The sequence below is a fragment of the Periplaneta americana genome, chromosome 10 (assembly GCF_040183065.1).
Source record: "Periplaneta americana isolate PAMFEO1 chromosome 10, P.americana_PAMFEO1_priV1, whole genome shotgun sequence".
Classification (NCBI taxonomy): domain Eukaryota; kingdom Metazoa; phylum Arthropoda; class Insecta; order Blattodea; family Blattidae; genus Periplaneta; species Periplaneta americana.
Genome location: NC_091126.1, coordinates 1,494,956 through 1,513,073, shown reverse-complemented (window position 1 = coordinate 1,513,073; position 18,118 = coordinate 1,494,956). Strand labels below are relative to the sequence as shown.

At 35.6% G+C, this 18,118-nt stretch overlaps 1 protein-coding gene across 6 annotated transcripts in view; it reads right to left on the bottom strand.

The window, feature by feature from the left end:
* The window catches only part of LOC138707373 (exportin-T-like), a 222,958-nt gene that overhangs the window by 13,403 nt on the left and 191,437 nt on the right, over positions 1 to 18,118 (bottom strand). For all 6 annotated transcript variants that reach the window (XM_069836688.1, XM_069836689.1, XM_069836691.1 and 3 more), the window contains one exon: positions 8,888 to 8,961. In XM_069836688.1, coding sequence (XP_069692789.1) covers positions 8,935 to 8,961 — 27 coding nt within the window. In that variant the 3' untranslated portion in view covers positions 8,888 to 8,934. The remainder of the gene's footprint in view (positions 1 to 8,887; positions 8,962 to 18,118) is intronic.

The window sequence follows — 18,118 nt, the reverse complement described above, 5'->3', positions numbered from 1 at the left end:
AATTTACACAGTAATTTCAAAATGTATTCAAATGTATCCGTTTACATTTTAATACCAAAATGTAAAGAAACTCGTAACAATTAAGGGTAAAGTTTCAGTATGTGTCCAAATTTGCCCAATTCTTAGAAATTTTAATTTCTTTGCAGAGGTGCGCATTTTGCCGTGACCTTCTATAACGCACCGTGAGCTATGCGAAGTGTTGAGTGATAAAACACAGAGTGAGGATCAGCTGGTGCACTACGTAGTATCTAAACTAAACATAGAGGACTGTTCTTCTGATGTGTTACATCGTATTAAAATGGCACTGAGTGATTTCAAATGCAGATTCCAAGAGCAACGGAAACAAAGTAACAGGATGAATCGACGCTAAATAACCTCGTAGTTGATACAGCGTCGTTAAATAACCAAATAAAAAAACAGAATTAAAGCTAGATTTCTAACAATAAATTTCAATTGGCTAGAAAAAGAATTACATCCACCTCTAAACGTGAAAGGCCTAGAAAACTCGTTGAAGAAAGCGGAATGAAAACTAAACAGAAAAAGTTAGAAGCTTTAATTAAAGTGTGATCGCAACAAGAATTAACAGTGGCTGCTCAAATCTCACTTTGAGCTTCCATTAAAAAGGATGCAGCAAAAATTATTAAGGACATTACCGAAACTACCACTAGATACAGAGTCATCCCAGCCATCCCTATCTAGTGCGCATATTTGAAATATCAATTAACAATGGTACTGTCCCGCGAGATTGGAAAGATGCAATAGTGGTGCCAATTTATAAGTCAGGGTCTCGCTCAGATACAAAAAATTACAGACCAGTCAGCCTTACCTCTGTGGTTTGCAAACAGATGGAACACTCGATTTCAGCTTATCTAAGGCAGCATTGGGATGACTCAAATTGGTTACATAACTGTCAGCATGGATTTCGGGGGGGCTATTCATGTGAGAGTCAATTAGTAACGGTATGTCAGGATTTAGAAGACGGAATAGATTCCAATAGCCAAGTAGATGTAGTGATTATTGAATTTTCACGCGCATTCGATGTAGTCCCACACGATATATTGTTGGTTAAACTACAATCAACGGGGATTGACTTCAGAGTGCTCCAGTGGATCAAGGAATTTTTAACTTGTCGCACTCAGAGAGTACGGGTAGGGGAGGAATTATCGAACCCAATTGAAATTACTTCCGGGGTCCCGCAGGGGAGTGTCTTGGGGCCTCTTCTATTCTTGGCTTTTGTAAATGATCTGCCAGTTAATATCTTGTCTAGGGTTCGCTTATTCGCAGATGATTGTATGGTATACAGGGAAATAAAAAGTCATGAAGATACTACTCTTCTCCAGAATGACCTCAATAGTATAAACGATTGGACAATAGCCAACAAAATTAAAATAAATTCTCTAAAGAGCAAAGCCATCAGTTTTACAAGGAAAAGAAATAAAATAGTCGCATCATATACGTTAGGGGGTGAAACCATTCCGGAAGTTAACAAATGTAAATACCTCGGAATAACATTTAGCAGCGATCTCGGCTGGGGGGAACACGTTACAGACACAGCCGGAAAAGCATGGAGAGCGTTACACTTTGTGATGAGGGTACTAAGAAAAGGTTCTGATAAATCCAAAGAGATTGCATATAAATCACTAGTACGTCCAGTAATGGAATATGGTGCTGCATGTTGGGATCCTTACAGATTAGAACATATTAAGACACTGGAAAAGATTCAAAAACGGGCTCTTAAGTGTTGTCGGAAAAATTCACCATTAAAATGGGACACACTCACGGACAGGAGAACGCGAATTCGATTATGCGCACTGTTCAAAACATACAGAGGTGAGCCTGCCTGGAAAGAAATAAAAAATAGGTTGCAGCCGCCAAATTACTCTTCAAGGAACGACCACTCATATAAATTGAGGGAAAGAAGGCAGAGGACGGACACTGGGAAGTTTTCTTTTCTCAATCGCACTATCAGGGACTGGAATGCTTTACCTGCAGACTTACTAAAGGCTTTACCAACAACCAAAAATGCATTTAAAATAGGCTTAAGGACCTTACTAATAGACGGTAATTATACACAGTAGTTAAAGGGTGTAAATGATATGTTGTTATTGAAGTGTTGTATCAGTGAAGAATTATGTTGTGTCAGTGAAGTGTGTTGTATCAGTGAAGAATTATGCTGTGTCAGTGAAGTGTGTTGTGTAAGTGAAACGTGTTCCTGTCAGTGAAGCTTTATAGTTTATAGTGGCAGTGCAAAGAATTTGAAGAGTGAAATGTTTTTGAAGTGTTAGTGAAATCAGGATAGAATCAGTGAAATGTGTCGTAGTTCCAGTGCAGTGAGTGAGTTGAAAGCGAAATGAGTGTAATGTTGAAAAGGCACTTGTGCAGATATGAACATATCATACTCGAACTTAAGGTTTAAGATACAAATTAGATTTATTTTAAATGTTATTTTAAGTGATCGTGCTTCATTTAATTTAGTATATTCCCTGTTGTTGTTGTTATTATTATTATTATTATTATTATTATTATTATTAATTACTGTTAGTATTAATTATTAGTATTATTATTAATTGTATTTTTAATTAATAAGTTTCTTATTGTCATTATTGAGTGTAATTAGTTACCACTGCCACCGGGTATATACCCACTGCAGTGTAAATAAATACATACATACATACATACATACATACATACATACACACACACACACACACACATTACCCATTCCATATTCTCCAGAAGAATCTTTGTCGTTTCTTGTAGACAATAATTTATCTGAAGTCCGATATTATAATATATGCATGGTAGCTAATCAGAGGCACAGCAATATAATCCATCAGAGAAGCAAAATTAAGATGTTTTCCATCAAATTACAGAATATTCCGCCGAAGTAGATTTACAGTCATTGTTAGATCACATAATTGAACGACTTGTGTTAGTTCAGAAAGAAGTGTTTTTAAGCATCACTGAGACACCTCAATCTATTTCCATGGGGTTGTGATGGCAGCAGTGGACATAGTGAATACAAACAGAATTTTCAGGTCCATACAGTGATCCGGATATTTTTTCTATCTCTATAGTGCCACTACAGTTATACTTTATTTCTCAAAGTGACGACATCAAGAAAATCTTGTGACAAAATTTAATGCCTTCATCTCCTAAGTTTTGTAGACCTATTAAGTTACTACTCTGTAAGGAGACAGATTTATTGGTTAGAACAGAAGTTAATTTGATGAAAGGACAGCTAGAAAATCTCATTCCTACAAAAGTGGTGATAAATAATAATGAAATTGAAATAGGTCATAATTTAGTAATGATGATGGTGGACGGAAAGATATGTAATGATTTGAAGGCTGCTTCTTCACAAGTTTGTTATATATCGTCGTTAAGATAGCAAAACCTCGTATCTCAAAAATTGAGATTTCGAGTTGTGAGTTTCATTATATTAAACATGTGCCGCACAAGATGCAAGAACATGCATCTCAATATATTGAATGATAGCACCACAATGCAGAAATATCAAAACCTTGTATCTTGCGATGTTTGTACTTTAAGGTGTTAAAACTCGTATCTCAACATACATGAATATCGCACAACAATTGGCCATTCTTTGCTCCAATTTTAAGATCCCATAACTCATATCTCAACATTCAAATTTACCACGTTGTAATTTTCCACCCTTTTCTGTTGTTGTATTATTGAATTCATTAATGGAATTAATAGAATTGTTTAGCAATCGAAAATCTATTACAACTATTAATTTTGTGTCCATGATATACATTATGCGAGACAGAATTAATCTCTGAAGTGAAGACACGAGCTCAAGTTTTGAGCCTAGCAGTGAACCATGTCTGAAAAGTCAGATGTTGATGACCCAGCGACCAGAAGAAAATTAGGTATACAAGATCGAAGGATACCACAAGTAAGGGAACTGATCGCAAAAGAGACCATAATCTAGGAGAAAATGAAAATGAGGGTATAACAGATAAATTTATTCTGTTGGATAACGAGAGCTATGACGTAGGCATAAGAGATCACTCACCAATGCATATTGACAGTCATAAAGAACCGGAAGTTGTAATGTTACAGAAGGGGTTGTAAAAATGTCGCCAGTATGAAAGGATAATCCCGAGTCTTTGGCGTGAGACGAACTCGATAGCTCAGTGGTAGAGCGCCTGACCGGAAAACAGGAAGTCGCAGGTTCGATTCCCGCTCGAGGTTGTGAAATTTTTCTTTCATACCATGGCATGATTGTGACTATAATAGTATTTAATTCATTAATATGTCACATCAACGGACGTATATATGTCACCCAAACATCGTAAGATGAAGATAAAAAAAGTGCTCAAGAAGGGAAAGCAAATCCTACATTGCGGAAAAGAAATAAAACAAGAAATTTTAGAATGAAAGGTGAAGAATATAAGAGCCTACTAAAAAAAAAGGAGACATAGCAATAACAACAGAGCCACGTCAAATTGGATCTCGGTGCTAATCCCAAATGTGTTTAAGATTAAAAAACAAAAGAAAGTACTCTTCCATAACTGAAGAGAACCGAACTGAAATATGTAAATTTTTCTGGTCACACATGAATTGGGATCAAAGAAAAATTTATGTTGCTACTCTGGTAAATGAGAAAGATGTTAAACAAAAAAACAACAAGAGGAGAATCAAGAAGAAAATGCAGTTTCCAGTACAATTTAAAAGTAAAGGATAATGTAATTCCTGTGTGCAAGGACATGTTCCTTTCAACGTTAGGGAGTGGTGAATGGTCGGTCAGCAGTTGGATCATAGACACTGCAGAGGGAGGTTCAAAATCAAAAGAAGTTCGTAAAGATGGAAATAGCCTAATGAAAGATAATGTTTCCAAATTTCTTGATAAAATTCCGAAATTACCATCGCATTATTGCACATTTTCAAACTTTATTTGGAGCCACATTTCTCATCATTCAGTGAACTTTATAGAATATTTAAAGAAGAATGCAACAGCTGCAATAATATTCATCCTGTGGCTGGTAGAGACTAATTATATTTGTGAACACAACATTGTCTTTTTCAAACTGAAGAAATATGAGTGTGATCTTGCCTTTCTTACAAACTACACGATGTTTCAGATAATGATTATAATGCACATTAGTTGAAGAAAGAGAGAGGAAGAAAGGAAAAATCTGTAGACAAAAAGGAAGCAGAAGAAGGTAAATGCTGTGTGTTTACAATGGATGTTCAAGCGGTGCACCAAGTGCCTGCTGCTCCAGCCAGTTCTATGTATTTGAAACAGAAATTAGCATGTCATAATTTCACAATTTACAATTTAGGAGACTGATCTGTAGTATGCTATGTTTGGCATGATGGTGAAGAGGGATTGCGCCAACGTGCTTGCAACATGCATGCAAATTTCTTGGAAACAAAAATAAAAGACTGCAATAAAAATAAAAACAAAATATTTTACAGTGATGGCTGCTGTGCAGTCGTCTCTAATGTACAGCACTGCCAGCAGAACAACGATTATGTAGGAATACCTGGTGAGAGGGCACACTCAAATGGAATGCCACAGCGTCCATTCTACAATTGAGAGAAGAAAGAAAAACAGCGATCTGTACTTCCCAGCCAGTTACGTTCAAATGACAAAAGAAGGACGATGTGGTAAACAAGGGCAGAACAAAGTGAAAAATTTGTCATGATTTTTTCAAGGATTGCTCTCAAAATCAGTACTACAAATCAATACATCCAGGAAATGAAGTTGGTGAGCCGTGTATACTCCAAATGTTGTATTTTATACATGTTGAATTTTGACAATGATTCGAAATTACTTACTTCCTAGATGCCCAAATACAATCATCGGAAGTGAGAAACAACTTTATGCTGGACTTATTTCTATTTCCACACAAAAATACGTCGACCTGATGTCTTTAAAGCCAGTTATTCCAAGAGACTATCATCCATTTTACCAGGGACTTCTTCATAAATAGTTCAGTGGATAATGGACAAAAAATGTGTAATACTTACTATTGTGTTGATGTAGGCATACTGCATTACTGTATTTGAATCACATTAAGCTCCTCCAATTAAACCTGGGTTAAATTGAGAGGTGTTGAATTATTTATTTCTTTCCTTCTCCTATGAGATCGATTTTCAGTAAAATGCAAAAACTCGCAACTTGATATTTTTTCAAATTTGTTTGTGTTAAAACCTCGTATCTCACAAAAAGGTCTCATAATTTATATAAAATTCGTTATTAATATGAATTATACACATTAAACATTTGGTTTATTAACAGACATTAAACCATATTGGTGTTACAAAGATTGAATCAAAGTTGTGGATATTAGACAGTTTTTTTAGTTTCCTGAAAATTGTAGGTTTTTGAAATACGAGGTTTTGCTATCTTAACGATGATATGTGATGGACTCCGAAAACAATGAATAACATTAAGGTAGTGAACAGCAGCAACCATATCCAAATGAAGTATTCTTTTGGACTTTCTTCTTTGCATGCCTGGATCAGATTTTTTGAATGTATCTTGCATACGCATACAGGATTGAAGTTAAAAAGTGGCAAGCAAGGAAACCCGAAGAAAGGAAACGTATTATTAAACAGAGGTTTCGCTAAAAGTGGGACTCTTGATTGATGAACCACGGTCAGGAGACAATGGAATCTCCAACGATGGCAACATGGCTCGTTGGTTTTTCGACAAGCATGCTTTATCTTCTGAAATTACACGTGTCAGTGAAGAATTCATCAAACACTTTTTCACAATACTGAGTATTATTTCAAGTGACTATGAAATAAATATTGATGCATTCCACAAATATGCACTGAATACAGGGAAATTGTATGTGGATCTGTATTCATGGCGTTTCATGCCTCCTCCTGTCCATAAGATACTAGTTAATGGTGCAAAAATTATACAGTCCACTATCTTGCCATTGGAATGTTATCAGAAGAGGCCCTACAGGCAAAAAATAAACACTTAAGAAAATACAGGGAAAGCCATGCCAGAAAGTTTTCTCGTAGGGCTACTGTACAGCGTGTTTTTAATCTCTTACTCGTAACTTTGGACCCTGTGATTGCTCAGTTCAGTGCAGCATTGAGGAATAAAAAGAAGGGATCATTATCCTTAGATGTTCGTTGTTTGCTCATGGAGCCGAGAGTAACTGGAGCTTCTTATGAAAAGGAAGGTAACATCCGAGGTGGCGGTGACAGTGACGATGATGTCGATGATGTCAACAATGAAGACGACATGGACGAAAGTGGTGATAATTCTACAGATGATTTTAGTGCCTCATCAAATGCTGATTACAGTTCCAAATAGGTAAGCTCTAATATTACTAAAATATTTGCTTGTGGTACCTAACCTCCACTGAGTTCATGGGCATTCTCTGTTATCGAGCATGTTCAATTTCCCTTATTTAATCATGTTATCGGCTACTGAGATAACATTTTATGTAAATTAACCTTTTCCCGCTAGAATCACATTCTGGCCCACTGTGCATTGTAACCCAGAAATACTGGGAAGCTAGAGCCCAACTTATGAGCTAATAATTGTTGTCACAAATATCTGCCATTTGTTTAAATAAACATTCTGCGATGCATATACGAATGACATCTCTGCAAATCAAGCTGCACACTAGTGACAATGCATCATTAATGTTATAGTTTATAACTTGACCAGAGTGATTATTATTCCTTGGGCTGCAGTTGTAGCCCATACAAGTAAACCCGTAAGCAACTTCACATACATTTCATGTTTTAGCAAATCAAATGGCGACATTTTCCTTTTGTATGACTTTCCTGCACACTTCTAATTATGCAACATTAGTTCATTACTGTTATATTTTATGACTTGACCAGTGCCCTATTACACAAAAGTATGATATAATACATTACTAGTTATTAGTAAAAGTTCTTGTATAGTATGGAGTTGAATGTACAACAGTTGTATAGTATTAGTAAAAAGTTATTATTGACGTCACAAAAGTGTATGGCAGAGGAACTGCTATTTGCCACATGACGTCACATCTTGAATTAGGTTATGTCCACATCCTGGGTAATAAATTCATATTCAGGATGTAAGGAATGATTTACCATCATACCTATAATATTTTTCTGAATTATTTGTCAACATTTAAAAGTGATCTTCCACTTTAAGATGACAGTCATAATTTTTCGTGCAGCCGAGAGATAGTGCAAGTATCGATATGAATTTGTTGAAGGGGAATAGGCAGGAACTATCACATTATTGGTGAGTACATGTTTAATTTTATGTTTGTTTCGAGAATTTCATACACATTCATTGTCATGTGTTTAAAATTCCCTCTCCCCCTCTTATCACTCACCCCACACGCTCACAATATAATAGCAATAGGCTATGTAAAATTAGCAGTTTTAATACTGTACATCTCAGAATTATATTTCCAAAAATGATGTATAAATTGTTTAGAGCTTTGCTTATCATAGAGTTATGTTTCCTTATTATTTTTAATGTATGTAACCTCTTCTTGCACTGTTTGCTGTCGCTGTTCGCTCTCTATGCTGCTGGAGATAGGAGATAATACAACATAAGTATTCAATCCTCGCGCCCACCATGTCAAACGTAATAGACTCCTATTGGGTGGAGAAAACCCCCACCCCGTCTTTTTAACTCTCTCTAGCTCGTTCGTATGTGCATCGCAGTATGTAATGTTAGAGATTTCAACAGATTTCAGGATGCCCTTTCGAATGGTGTATAAATTGTTTGGAAGTTTTCTTAACATTGAGTGACGTTTCCTTGTGAGAGCGAGAATTATTCCATGCTGTCATGGAGCATTTCAATATAGTATAAAATGAATATTTACAAAGAAATATTTACAGGAACATCAGTAAATAAAAAAAAGCTTTTTTCATATAAACTTACCATTAGGCATAATTCAACATTTTTTGTATTATAACCTTCTTTGTGTGTCATGTTCTCGCTTGTTGGAAAAATATCTGAAACAGAAATGTAAAGCAAGATAATATCTCTAGTTATTTTATCTGGTATGAAATTTATTTCAATGATGTCAATGACAAAGACAATCACTGGCCTAGACCGAGTTTCAAATTCACAGAATATATTATCATTAAAAAATAAAATAAAATTAATTCAAGTAAGTTTAAATTCCTAAAGAAATTGATTTAAAAATAAATTCTTTATGTAGCAGAACATACAGGTAGTGAGTCTTGGACTTAATATTACTGCTCTGTTAGCAGAGAGAAAATTAAATTTTTTTATCAATTCAAATAAAACATTAACAATACCAATGGCGATTTTAAAAGGTGTGCCTTCACGAAATGAATGACAGAGAGGAAGGGGAGGGAAATACACATACACGAATTGTTATAGTCAACAGCAATGTGCAATGATTTTCAGTGTCACTCAAAATAATGACATTCACATTAAAGACGTTAGAAGAAATTCAAGTTTCCTGAGCATCAGTAAAAGTTATTATTATAGAATACCACAGTTTGAAAATTCTGTTAACATAATATGCAATGCATTTCATAATCTGCGACTGCAAACATGACAAATGAAAGCTGGCAATACATAGCTATTCTGCATGGCAAATCTCCTGCATATGAGTTTCAGTGGCTTCATGATTCCGATGAATCAGAGGAGTGCAGCATTGCCTAATAAAGGGGACATTGGCAGTTGAACATTTATTTAATTCTGATATTCAGTAGCTTGTAAAAATAATGAATTTCTAAGTATGCCCAAAAAACCCCGTAATTTTAAGTCAAACCATTCCCTCTATACAAGGTACGGGTTACAGCGCAACAAGAGGGCTATGTAGATATAGGAAAATGAACACCCATGATTCTTCCTCTGCATTTATATGTTGCATAAGAAGCAGGTCATTTCTCGCTCGTGTGAAGGAATATTTCTGTTGCACCATGTCGCTGATTAAAGCAAGTAGAAGTGATAAATTACAAGCAAAAGTTGTGTTTTATGCAGCCACGCACAACAATTGATACTGTATTTAGTGTTTGCGAATTCTTTTAATATTCCAACATTCTTTCACTTCTAAGAGAATCTTCACCAAGCGAAAATGCTTGTTTAGCTTGCCATAACTCAGAAACCAGTAAAGATTTTGAGTAGCATAAACTTTTGTAAGTAATTTCCATTCTTTCTCAACATTTTTCTTGTTTTGATCCCTCATCTAAAGAGAAAAATAAAAAAGTTTGCTGCTTACCAACATTTCAATTTCTCTCTTTTTTAAAAACACACTTTGATTTCAAATTTTTTGTATGCTTTCCTTTGACACTGATCTATCGATCATAAAAATCACAGCGTGATTGACCAATTATCATAGGAGCTATGACGTTTTAAAAATTTAATGGAGCAGAAAATTGATATCTCCCTCCCTCTTGCTCCAGTATCGTCATGAGACATCACTTTATCACACAAGGCAGCTATATTACACTGCCGCAGTGATCTCTTATTGGTTCTTGTCATATGCTGGAGATTTGCCACTGCGAATAACAGCTGAAATGCAATGCTGCTCATCATTGACAACAAACGTGAAATTTGTAAAAAAGAAAGAAACATTATGAATCGTACATAAAATAAAGACTTGTGTTCAAAAGAAATTGAAATATATCCATTTAACTATAACTGACAAATGTCAACAGCAAACTGATACACTGAGAGCAATTGTGTACTGTAATGCAACTCCATGAACAGGATCTTTAAAAGGAGAGCTAAACGACATTACTTTTTTATAACTTAGTTTATTAAATAATACACTAAGTTATATACTGAAAGACCAGCAATTCAGTTCACAAAAATGCATTGTTATTGTAAACAAGTTTCATTACAAACATACTGTAATAAGACGTTAAAGCAAAGGTGATATCTAGCTGTGCTGTGGTCTTTCGCTTCATAAACTATGTTCTTTATTTGTGTGTGTGTTCATAGATGCATAGTAATTTAAAATGGCAACAAACGTCATTCGTCAACATACCATCAAAGCAACATTTAACAAGGATCAGCAACATCCGAGAGCTATGGAAATTCATCATTGGATAGCAGATGAGTTAAATATACAAGAAGATGACCTATAAACAATTGGACTTGTCAGTAAACAACATGCTGTTTATTTGAAATTTAAAACGTCTACAGGGTATGAGAATTACTTTAGCCTTACGGAATGGAGATAAAGTTGAAGTTACGCTTTCCCCGGTGGAAGAACGTACTGTCGTACGAGGATACCTGCCAACCTATAGAAATGGAAAATAGGGAGATTTTGATTTTAAGAATAAAACTGCGACAATACATACGTCTTATGTGCCTCGTTGCTTGTTGTCTTCAGTGATGCTGTGTTAGCAGTTTTTGCCTTTCTGAAAAAATTATCATCAAAAGTTTCTTCAAAGCACTGACCATGGTGTTGAGACTTCATAACAAAAAGTTTTTCCAGGTTACTGTTGCACATTGATGTTCGAAATTAAGTTCTTGTCTTCTTCACCTGACTGAAAATTCTTTCACATTCTGCATTACTATGTGGTATGTTTAAGATGCCAAACATGTTCTTTCAACGACCATCTGCACTTTTCATTTCACCCGCTAGAGACCACTAGTATAATACTGCAGCTCACACAACTGTGACTATAAGTCATCTCTATCTTCATTATTGGGAACATAACAAAAAATTGCAACTTGTAAATGAGAATTAATGAAATTGAATATGTTAGCAACTTCAGCATTAATTAACACTTTATTTTTGAAGTCCAACTTGTGGATTGTGTAGTCACATGTAGCAATGTAGTAGTTTCTAACTATGGAAAAGAACTTCAATTTATCTTCTGTTTCCAGATGTTTTACTACCTTGAAAGTTGCACTTCCTATCATCAGGTCCATATCATCTCTCTGATTTGTTCTACAGTGATAGTCAATTTCAAATGTGGAAGTGCTGTCTTTCACAACTACAGGTTTTTATAAATCATATCATATCACACAGCAGTGACTGTAACACACGGATATGAAGCATTTGAAATTGTAAAATAATATTTGTTTTCTCAAAAGAAGGTAATGCATTCAAGAGAAACAGACAAAAGGCTTTGTTTATACTGCTTGCCAGGAAAAGAAACAACCTTTCTTCACGCAAAACAATGCAATGTTCTTTATTTACTGTCCATGTGCTGTAATGCTAGAGTCAGATTTTCTTTTTCCTGCACATTTCATTTTTCTTTGAGACTAAGCCTACAGCAGTAGGCACAGAAATAGTATCACTGCTGGCAGCCTGTCAACCTGTGTTTTTACTGAAGATGCTGGACTGTGAGTCAGGTCTGAGGTCTTGTTATGTTACTGCAAATGGTGTAGACTTACAATTGGGGATTTTGTTAAGTATCCAAACTTGATGTACTTTTTAAATTCTTTATTTCTTCATGAAAGAAGGTGACCAGGGACTGCCACAGTTCCACCACTCGCTGCAAACATTTGCTTAAGGATAACCAACAAGTAGATACATGTTCCAGGATTTTTCTGACATCAGTGTCATGCAATTGTTGTACTTCCCTCAACTTATCTTTTTTTTTTCTTTTTCGTTTTCTTTCTTTTTTTTTTACCCTTTCTCTACATAGAAAAATATGCCTATAATGATTTCATCATAAAACCCTAGCATACCGCTTGGTGAATTAGGGTTCTTTTCCGCGGATATTTAATAATAATAATGATTTCATCAACTTTAATTGATAAATAAGCAGCTGCCTTCTTGACTGCTAAATTAACAAGGTGGCAAGGGCACCTCACGACAACTAGATTTTCTTGTTCTTCCTTTAAAACTGCAGCTACACCATTTTTTTATCCAATTATAACAGGCACATTATCGGCACACAAGGCCAAACAATTTAAGAGAGATTTGAGGCAGTCAACAACAAACTTGCGTCCGGTTGATTCTCCTTCTAGTGATGGCAAAGTGAGAAGACAGCTTTCAATTTGATTTATTTCATTATTAAACACAGTAACGCCTACAGGATATAATTTACTGTCACTGTCATTACTGTCATCTGTTGCTATTCTGAAAGATTGCTGTAGTAAAAAAGTAATGATCGAGTTTTCTTGCTTTAGTGCAAGTTGACAAATGATGGTAGTTGTCTTTGTCCTGGCACACCAATATTGTTTTGCTATATCGGATTTCGAAAACATTTTCCTAGTGGGCCAGCATGACCTGCAGACTGTGTTCCACTGTGAATGAAGTGAACAAACACTCTGCATGCATGACACTATTATTTTCGTTTGAGTAGAAGCTTTTGTCTATTTTACGATTCTGTTCTTCACAGCAAACATTGTCTTTATATTTTACAATTTTGAAGTGCATAATAATATCGCCTTTACCACCATGTGACACACTTGAATCACACCGGCAGATAGTACAAAAAGCAAAAGCGGCACCTTTCTTTGATTTCGTTATACATTGAAATTCAACAGCATATGCTTCTTTATAACATGTTAATACTTTTTACCTCTTTTGTGTTTTTTCAATGACGTCGTGTTCATCTTGTCTTCTGTAATGTAACCATAGTGACACTTCCAAGTTCCACGTTGTCAACTGGGATGCTCATTTTGGAGCCTGCGCGAATATTTCACCTCGGTGGGGGACACTAATACATTGTCAGAACAAGAGCTCAAAATTTCCCGCCACGGCCAGCAGCCAATGGCATGGATTTCGCCACACAAAAAGCCAACATGGGTAAAATTCGGGAGAATTACATACTATTTCGGAAAATCGGGATACAGGTCAAAAATTGGGGATCTCGCAACTAATTCGGGACAGTTGGCAGGTACGTGTGTTAAATATCCCACCTCCCCCCCCCCCTCCGAGGTGCCCAATGAAAGCTTACATAAGGTCCTACAAAACTATGGGAAAGTAAAACAAGTAGACAGTGAAAAATGGTAATCGAGATATCGATTTCATGTAGAAACCGGAATATAGCTAGTAAATATAGTAAGTGACAAACTGATCCCATCCACCATTATATGAGGGGTATGTAACGTATACAGACCAGAAACAAACATGTTTCATTTGCAGCGGATTATTTTACTTGTGGAAAACATGTCCTAACAGGAATTTAAAAGTAAAAGTCACTGTTGCTCCTAGGACTGTCCTTACTATGAGTGATTTGTTTAAAAATACCGAATCGACATTGAGATCAACAGTTTCGCTCACAAGTCATTCTAGTCAACAAAAGGAAAGTGCAGCTCTCAATAATCGTAATGGAAATGATGACGTCATATCACGTCCATCTACAGTAACATCATGGAGACGCAACACCAAAGAGACAAAAATAAGATGTCTTGCGGGGATAAGATTAACGGGTAAACAACTGAACAACATCGGGAAAATAATACTTGTGACCATGAAAGCAGAGTAAAATCCGGTGACACCTCTTCTGGTGAATTCTGAAACTGATTTTGCTGATGAAATTGAGGGAACCCGTGTTGATTCCAATAAACAAAAGGCAGGAAATGGCGCATGCTTCAATCTGAGATGAATTCCAATTGCAATAACGAACGTAAGAAACCAAGTACTAAGTCAGCTGTTAAGATTGACAAGGTCGTAGTACAAAAGAGAAGCAATCTAGTACACAACTTGAAGCAGAGCAGACGATACCAACCACACAGAGCGGGTAGGATAGCAAGCTGTGAATAACAGACTAATCTCTTGCATTTAATAATAATAATAATATAAGAAAAGCGCACAAATGTGCATTAGTTTTTGCTACAGTCTAGCAGAGATTTTGTTCTTTTAGTGTATTTACTAAAGTGATAGCATTCACACACCTCTTGCACTTAAATCATCATACTGACATATCTAAGATAAATGCAGGTGCATAGCATCCATGGATGTGGTGGAAGCATTGCTTCCCTTTTCATTTTTAAGAGAAGGTTTTTTTATGTGTATACAGATGAATTAATTATCATTAGCTTTTTCTTTATTTCGTAATTTTGTGTTTATACCGTATAATGTTTCACTCTAATGCGCAGGTTGATGTGAGATGTTAGCTTCCAACTATACCTGCTTGTGACAGTGGGAGATAGAGAGAGATAGAAGCATAATGCTTTCCTTCTCTTTAACACTAGACGTCCACTGGGACAGAAATGTCCTGTCAGTAATCAGATGTTGGTAACTGCTCTTTTTATGTAAAAAATGGGCATTTTGCATTGAAGAGACTCTATGATCATCAAATAACATTTTTTTTTTAAGCATCAAGTACAATTATCTCAGTATGTTACTGTTTCGATATTTCTGCATCTAAAATGACATAAAAGAAAACTTTTCAAGTAAGTCTCGTACACAATACCTTACGTGGATATTTCACGTTGTATTTTGGTATACATGTTGAAGAAATATGACTTGATGACTTTAATCAAGTACAGTCAAGTCAAAAGTTTACATAACATGTTGGAACTTACTACATTTAAGTAAACACATACTGAAAAGTATGATACAAATGAGATTTCTTAGCCTAAATGACATTATTTTTCACACAGATATATATATATATATATATGCAAGTATAGTGCTTGCAGGTACCCATATATCTTCTTCATCAGCAGTAACACATTTCTTGCATAGTGCTTTGTCACAATGCACATTAAATTTATTAAGGAATTTTCGTACCTGACAACGGTGACAGGAACCTCCTACTTCCGATGCTTCCATGCAAGTGGCAAGTGCATTCCCCTTATTTTGTTTCATTGTAACATTTCACAGTATCAGGCTTTGACTTTGTGTCATTACCAAGTTGTACATCTGGATGCAAGGAGCTCAAAACTATGGCTTTCTCTGATATACGGTAATGTGAGAGTTATATCATTATTTTTTGACAGCTCCAGTCTTCTTGAGTTGCTCTCGACTTTTCATCCTGCACTCTGCTACTTCCCTTTGCGCTTTGTTGATTTTGCCAAGTAAGCTCGTTCGGTTTGCTTTCAAATTTTGTGCTTCTGCAAGTAAGGTGAAGAAGTTGTCGCAAGTAATATTCCATCCTCTCTTTAGGAATGGTCATGCAAGCTTCTTCTCTACAAAGTCACTAAGATTTTCAGCACTAGGACGAGTTTCATCTACAGAAATGTATGGGTCAGGAATGTCAAATACATCTGTCATGAGAGCAGACTCGACATATTTCAATTGCTCCGAGTGAGTTGACCCCAAACCAAACCTCAAGAACCTCATAATTTCTTTAAACCAATTGCAGAATGGGATACCCCATTTTTGACCAGAGAAGATTCACTTATACTATTTCTTTGGATGCAGTGGCACTCCTTTACATATAGAATATCCAGAAATACATCAAGGTCTTTTAATGGCAAGGATCAATCGTCGTCTTTCGACACCCTACGGGCATCTGTTTCTGTGCATTTCTGAATGTGCTTGAGAATACATTCATCAAGAAACAAACGCCAAACACTTGAGACAAGTCCAGTGAAAATACGACTTTTTGGATTTTCAAAAACTATTAGAACCTGTATTTTTAAAAACAAATTCAAAGTTTTAACTGATAAATTTGTATCAGTATACACATCGAAATTTTTATTGGACAAAAGGCAAACAAAGAGAGTAAACATTCCAACACAATAAAAAATATAGCACTTTTGTCTATTTTTAAAATTGTTATATTTCAGTAAAACCGCTTATCCTATGGAGTCAGTGCACTCGTCACTACTGCTACTAGTTGTTTCACAAAAGAACACATCCATATCATTTACTTCCTCACTTTCACAGTTTGAAATACCCCTGAAAATTTCACTCCCCAGCCCACAATGAAAACCTAATTCATTGCAATTTGTGTATGTGTTTAAATTGGCATCATCACTTGTTTGTTCTGTATATCACTGGTCCCTGCTTCTTCGTTCACTGTCTCACAAAGTTTGCTGCATAAATTTGTAAATGACTAGTCTATTGCTCGTTTTATAATCTTCTTCCTTACGTATGCACCAGTCTTTCTCTGACTTCGATGGCGTCCATTAATTTCATCCGGTTTCAATTTTAAAGAAGGGACTGCACATTTTTTAAAACCGGTCTACTTATTTTGATACGCAGAAGTTCATTTCTAAGCTGGTATGTAATTTCAAAATCTTCTGGAGTGAAGTGTTCAGAACAAACGACGGGATTCCAGGTGGGTTCGAAATTACGCCAATTTATTGGATTCACCCACACTTTGAATCTAATCAGTGATCTTCGGCAATTAGGAAATACATGAATACTTATTCCAAGATCTGTGTTTGTAGTATTTGACTACTTAAAAACACGACAATGAGGCATTTCGGATAGAATAGTACACAAACTTATATATGAAATAATAAGACACTAGTTTCTTCACCATACGAAACACTACAGAGTGAAGCTCTAAGGAAGAATCACAGTGAACTACCTGGAGTTGTGACGTCACGACTACAGCTGATGTATCATTATACACGCAGTTTTGAGACAATGGAGCATAATAGAAACTTGCAGTTTTCACTGTTATATTTCTCTAAACAAAACCTTTATTTTTAAGTTGACAGGGCTTTTAAGATCTATATTAATATTATTAATCTAAATAATTAAACGAGAAAGGACAATTAATAATGTAAACAAGAAATACAACAATAAATGATTATACAAAGGCTGTAATCGATACATCTAGTAACCTATTAATAATAAATTTCGTTAGACAAAAAGTGCGTTTCTAACTTAATTTTGAATTTTGATAGCGTCCGGCAATCCCTGATGTCACTGGGTAGAGAATTCCAAAGACGAGGCATGATACTGTATAGGATGATGAATATTATGACGTTCTGTGATGAGGGATAGAAAGAAATGCTTGATTGTGATTTCGTACTGTTGTGAGAAACTGAAAACGTCCTGCTAGGTAAGTAAGAGTAGAGGTACGCAAGAGTTTAATCAGTGAATGCATGATAGAAGCTCGAGGGATGTGTTACATGAGAGGTCCTGGGTTCGATTCCCAGTGCCAGAACGAATTTATATATATATATATATATATATATATATATCAATGTTAACAATATTCATTAAACTGTTGTCGAAAATGGCCATAAAGTAATTTAAATATGTGATCCTGCATACATGACCCATATGTCTGAAATGCAGGTAGTAGGCTATTGATGATA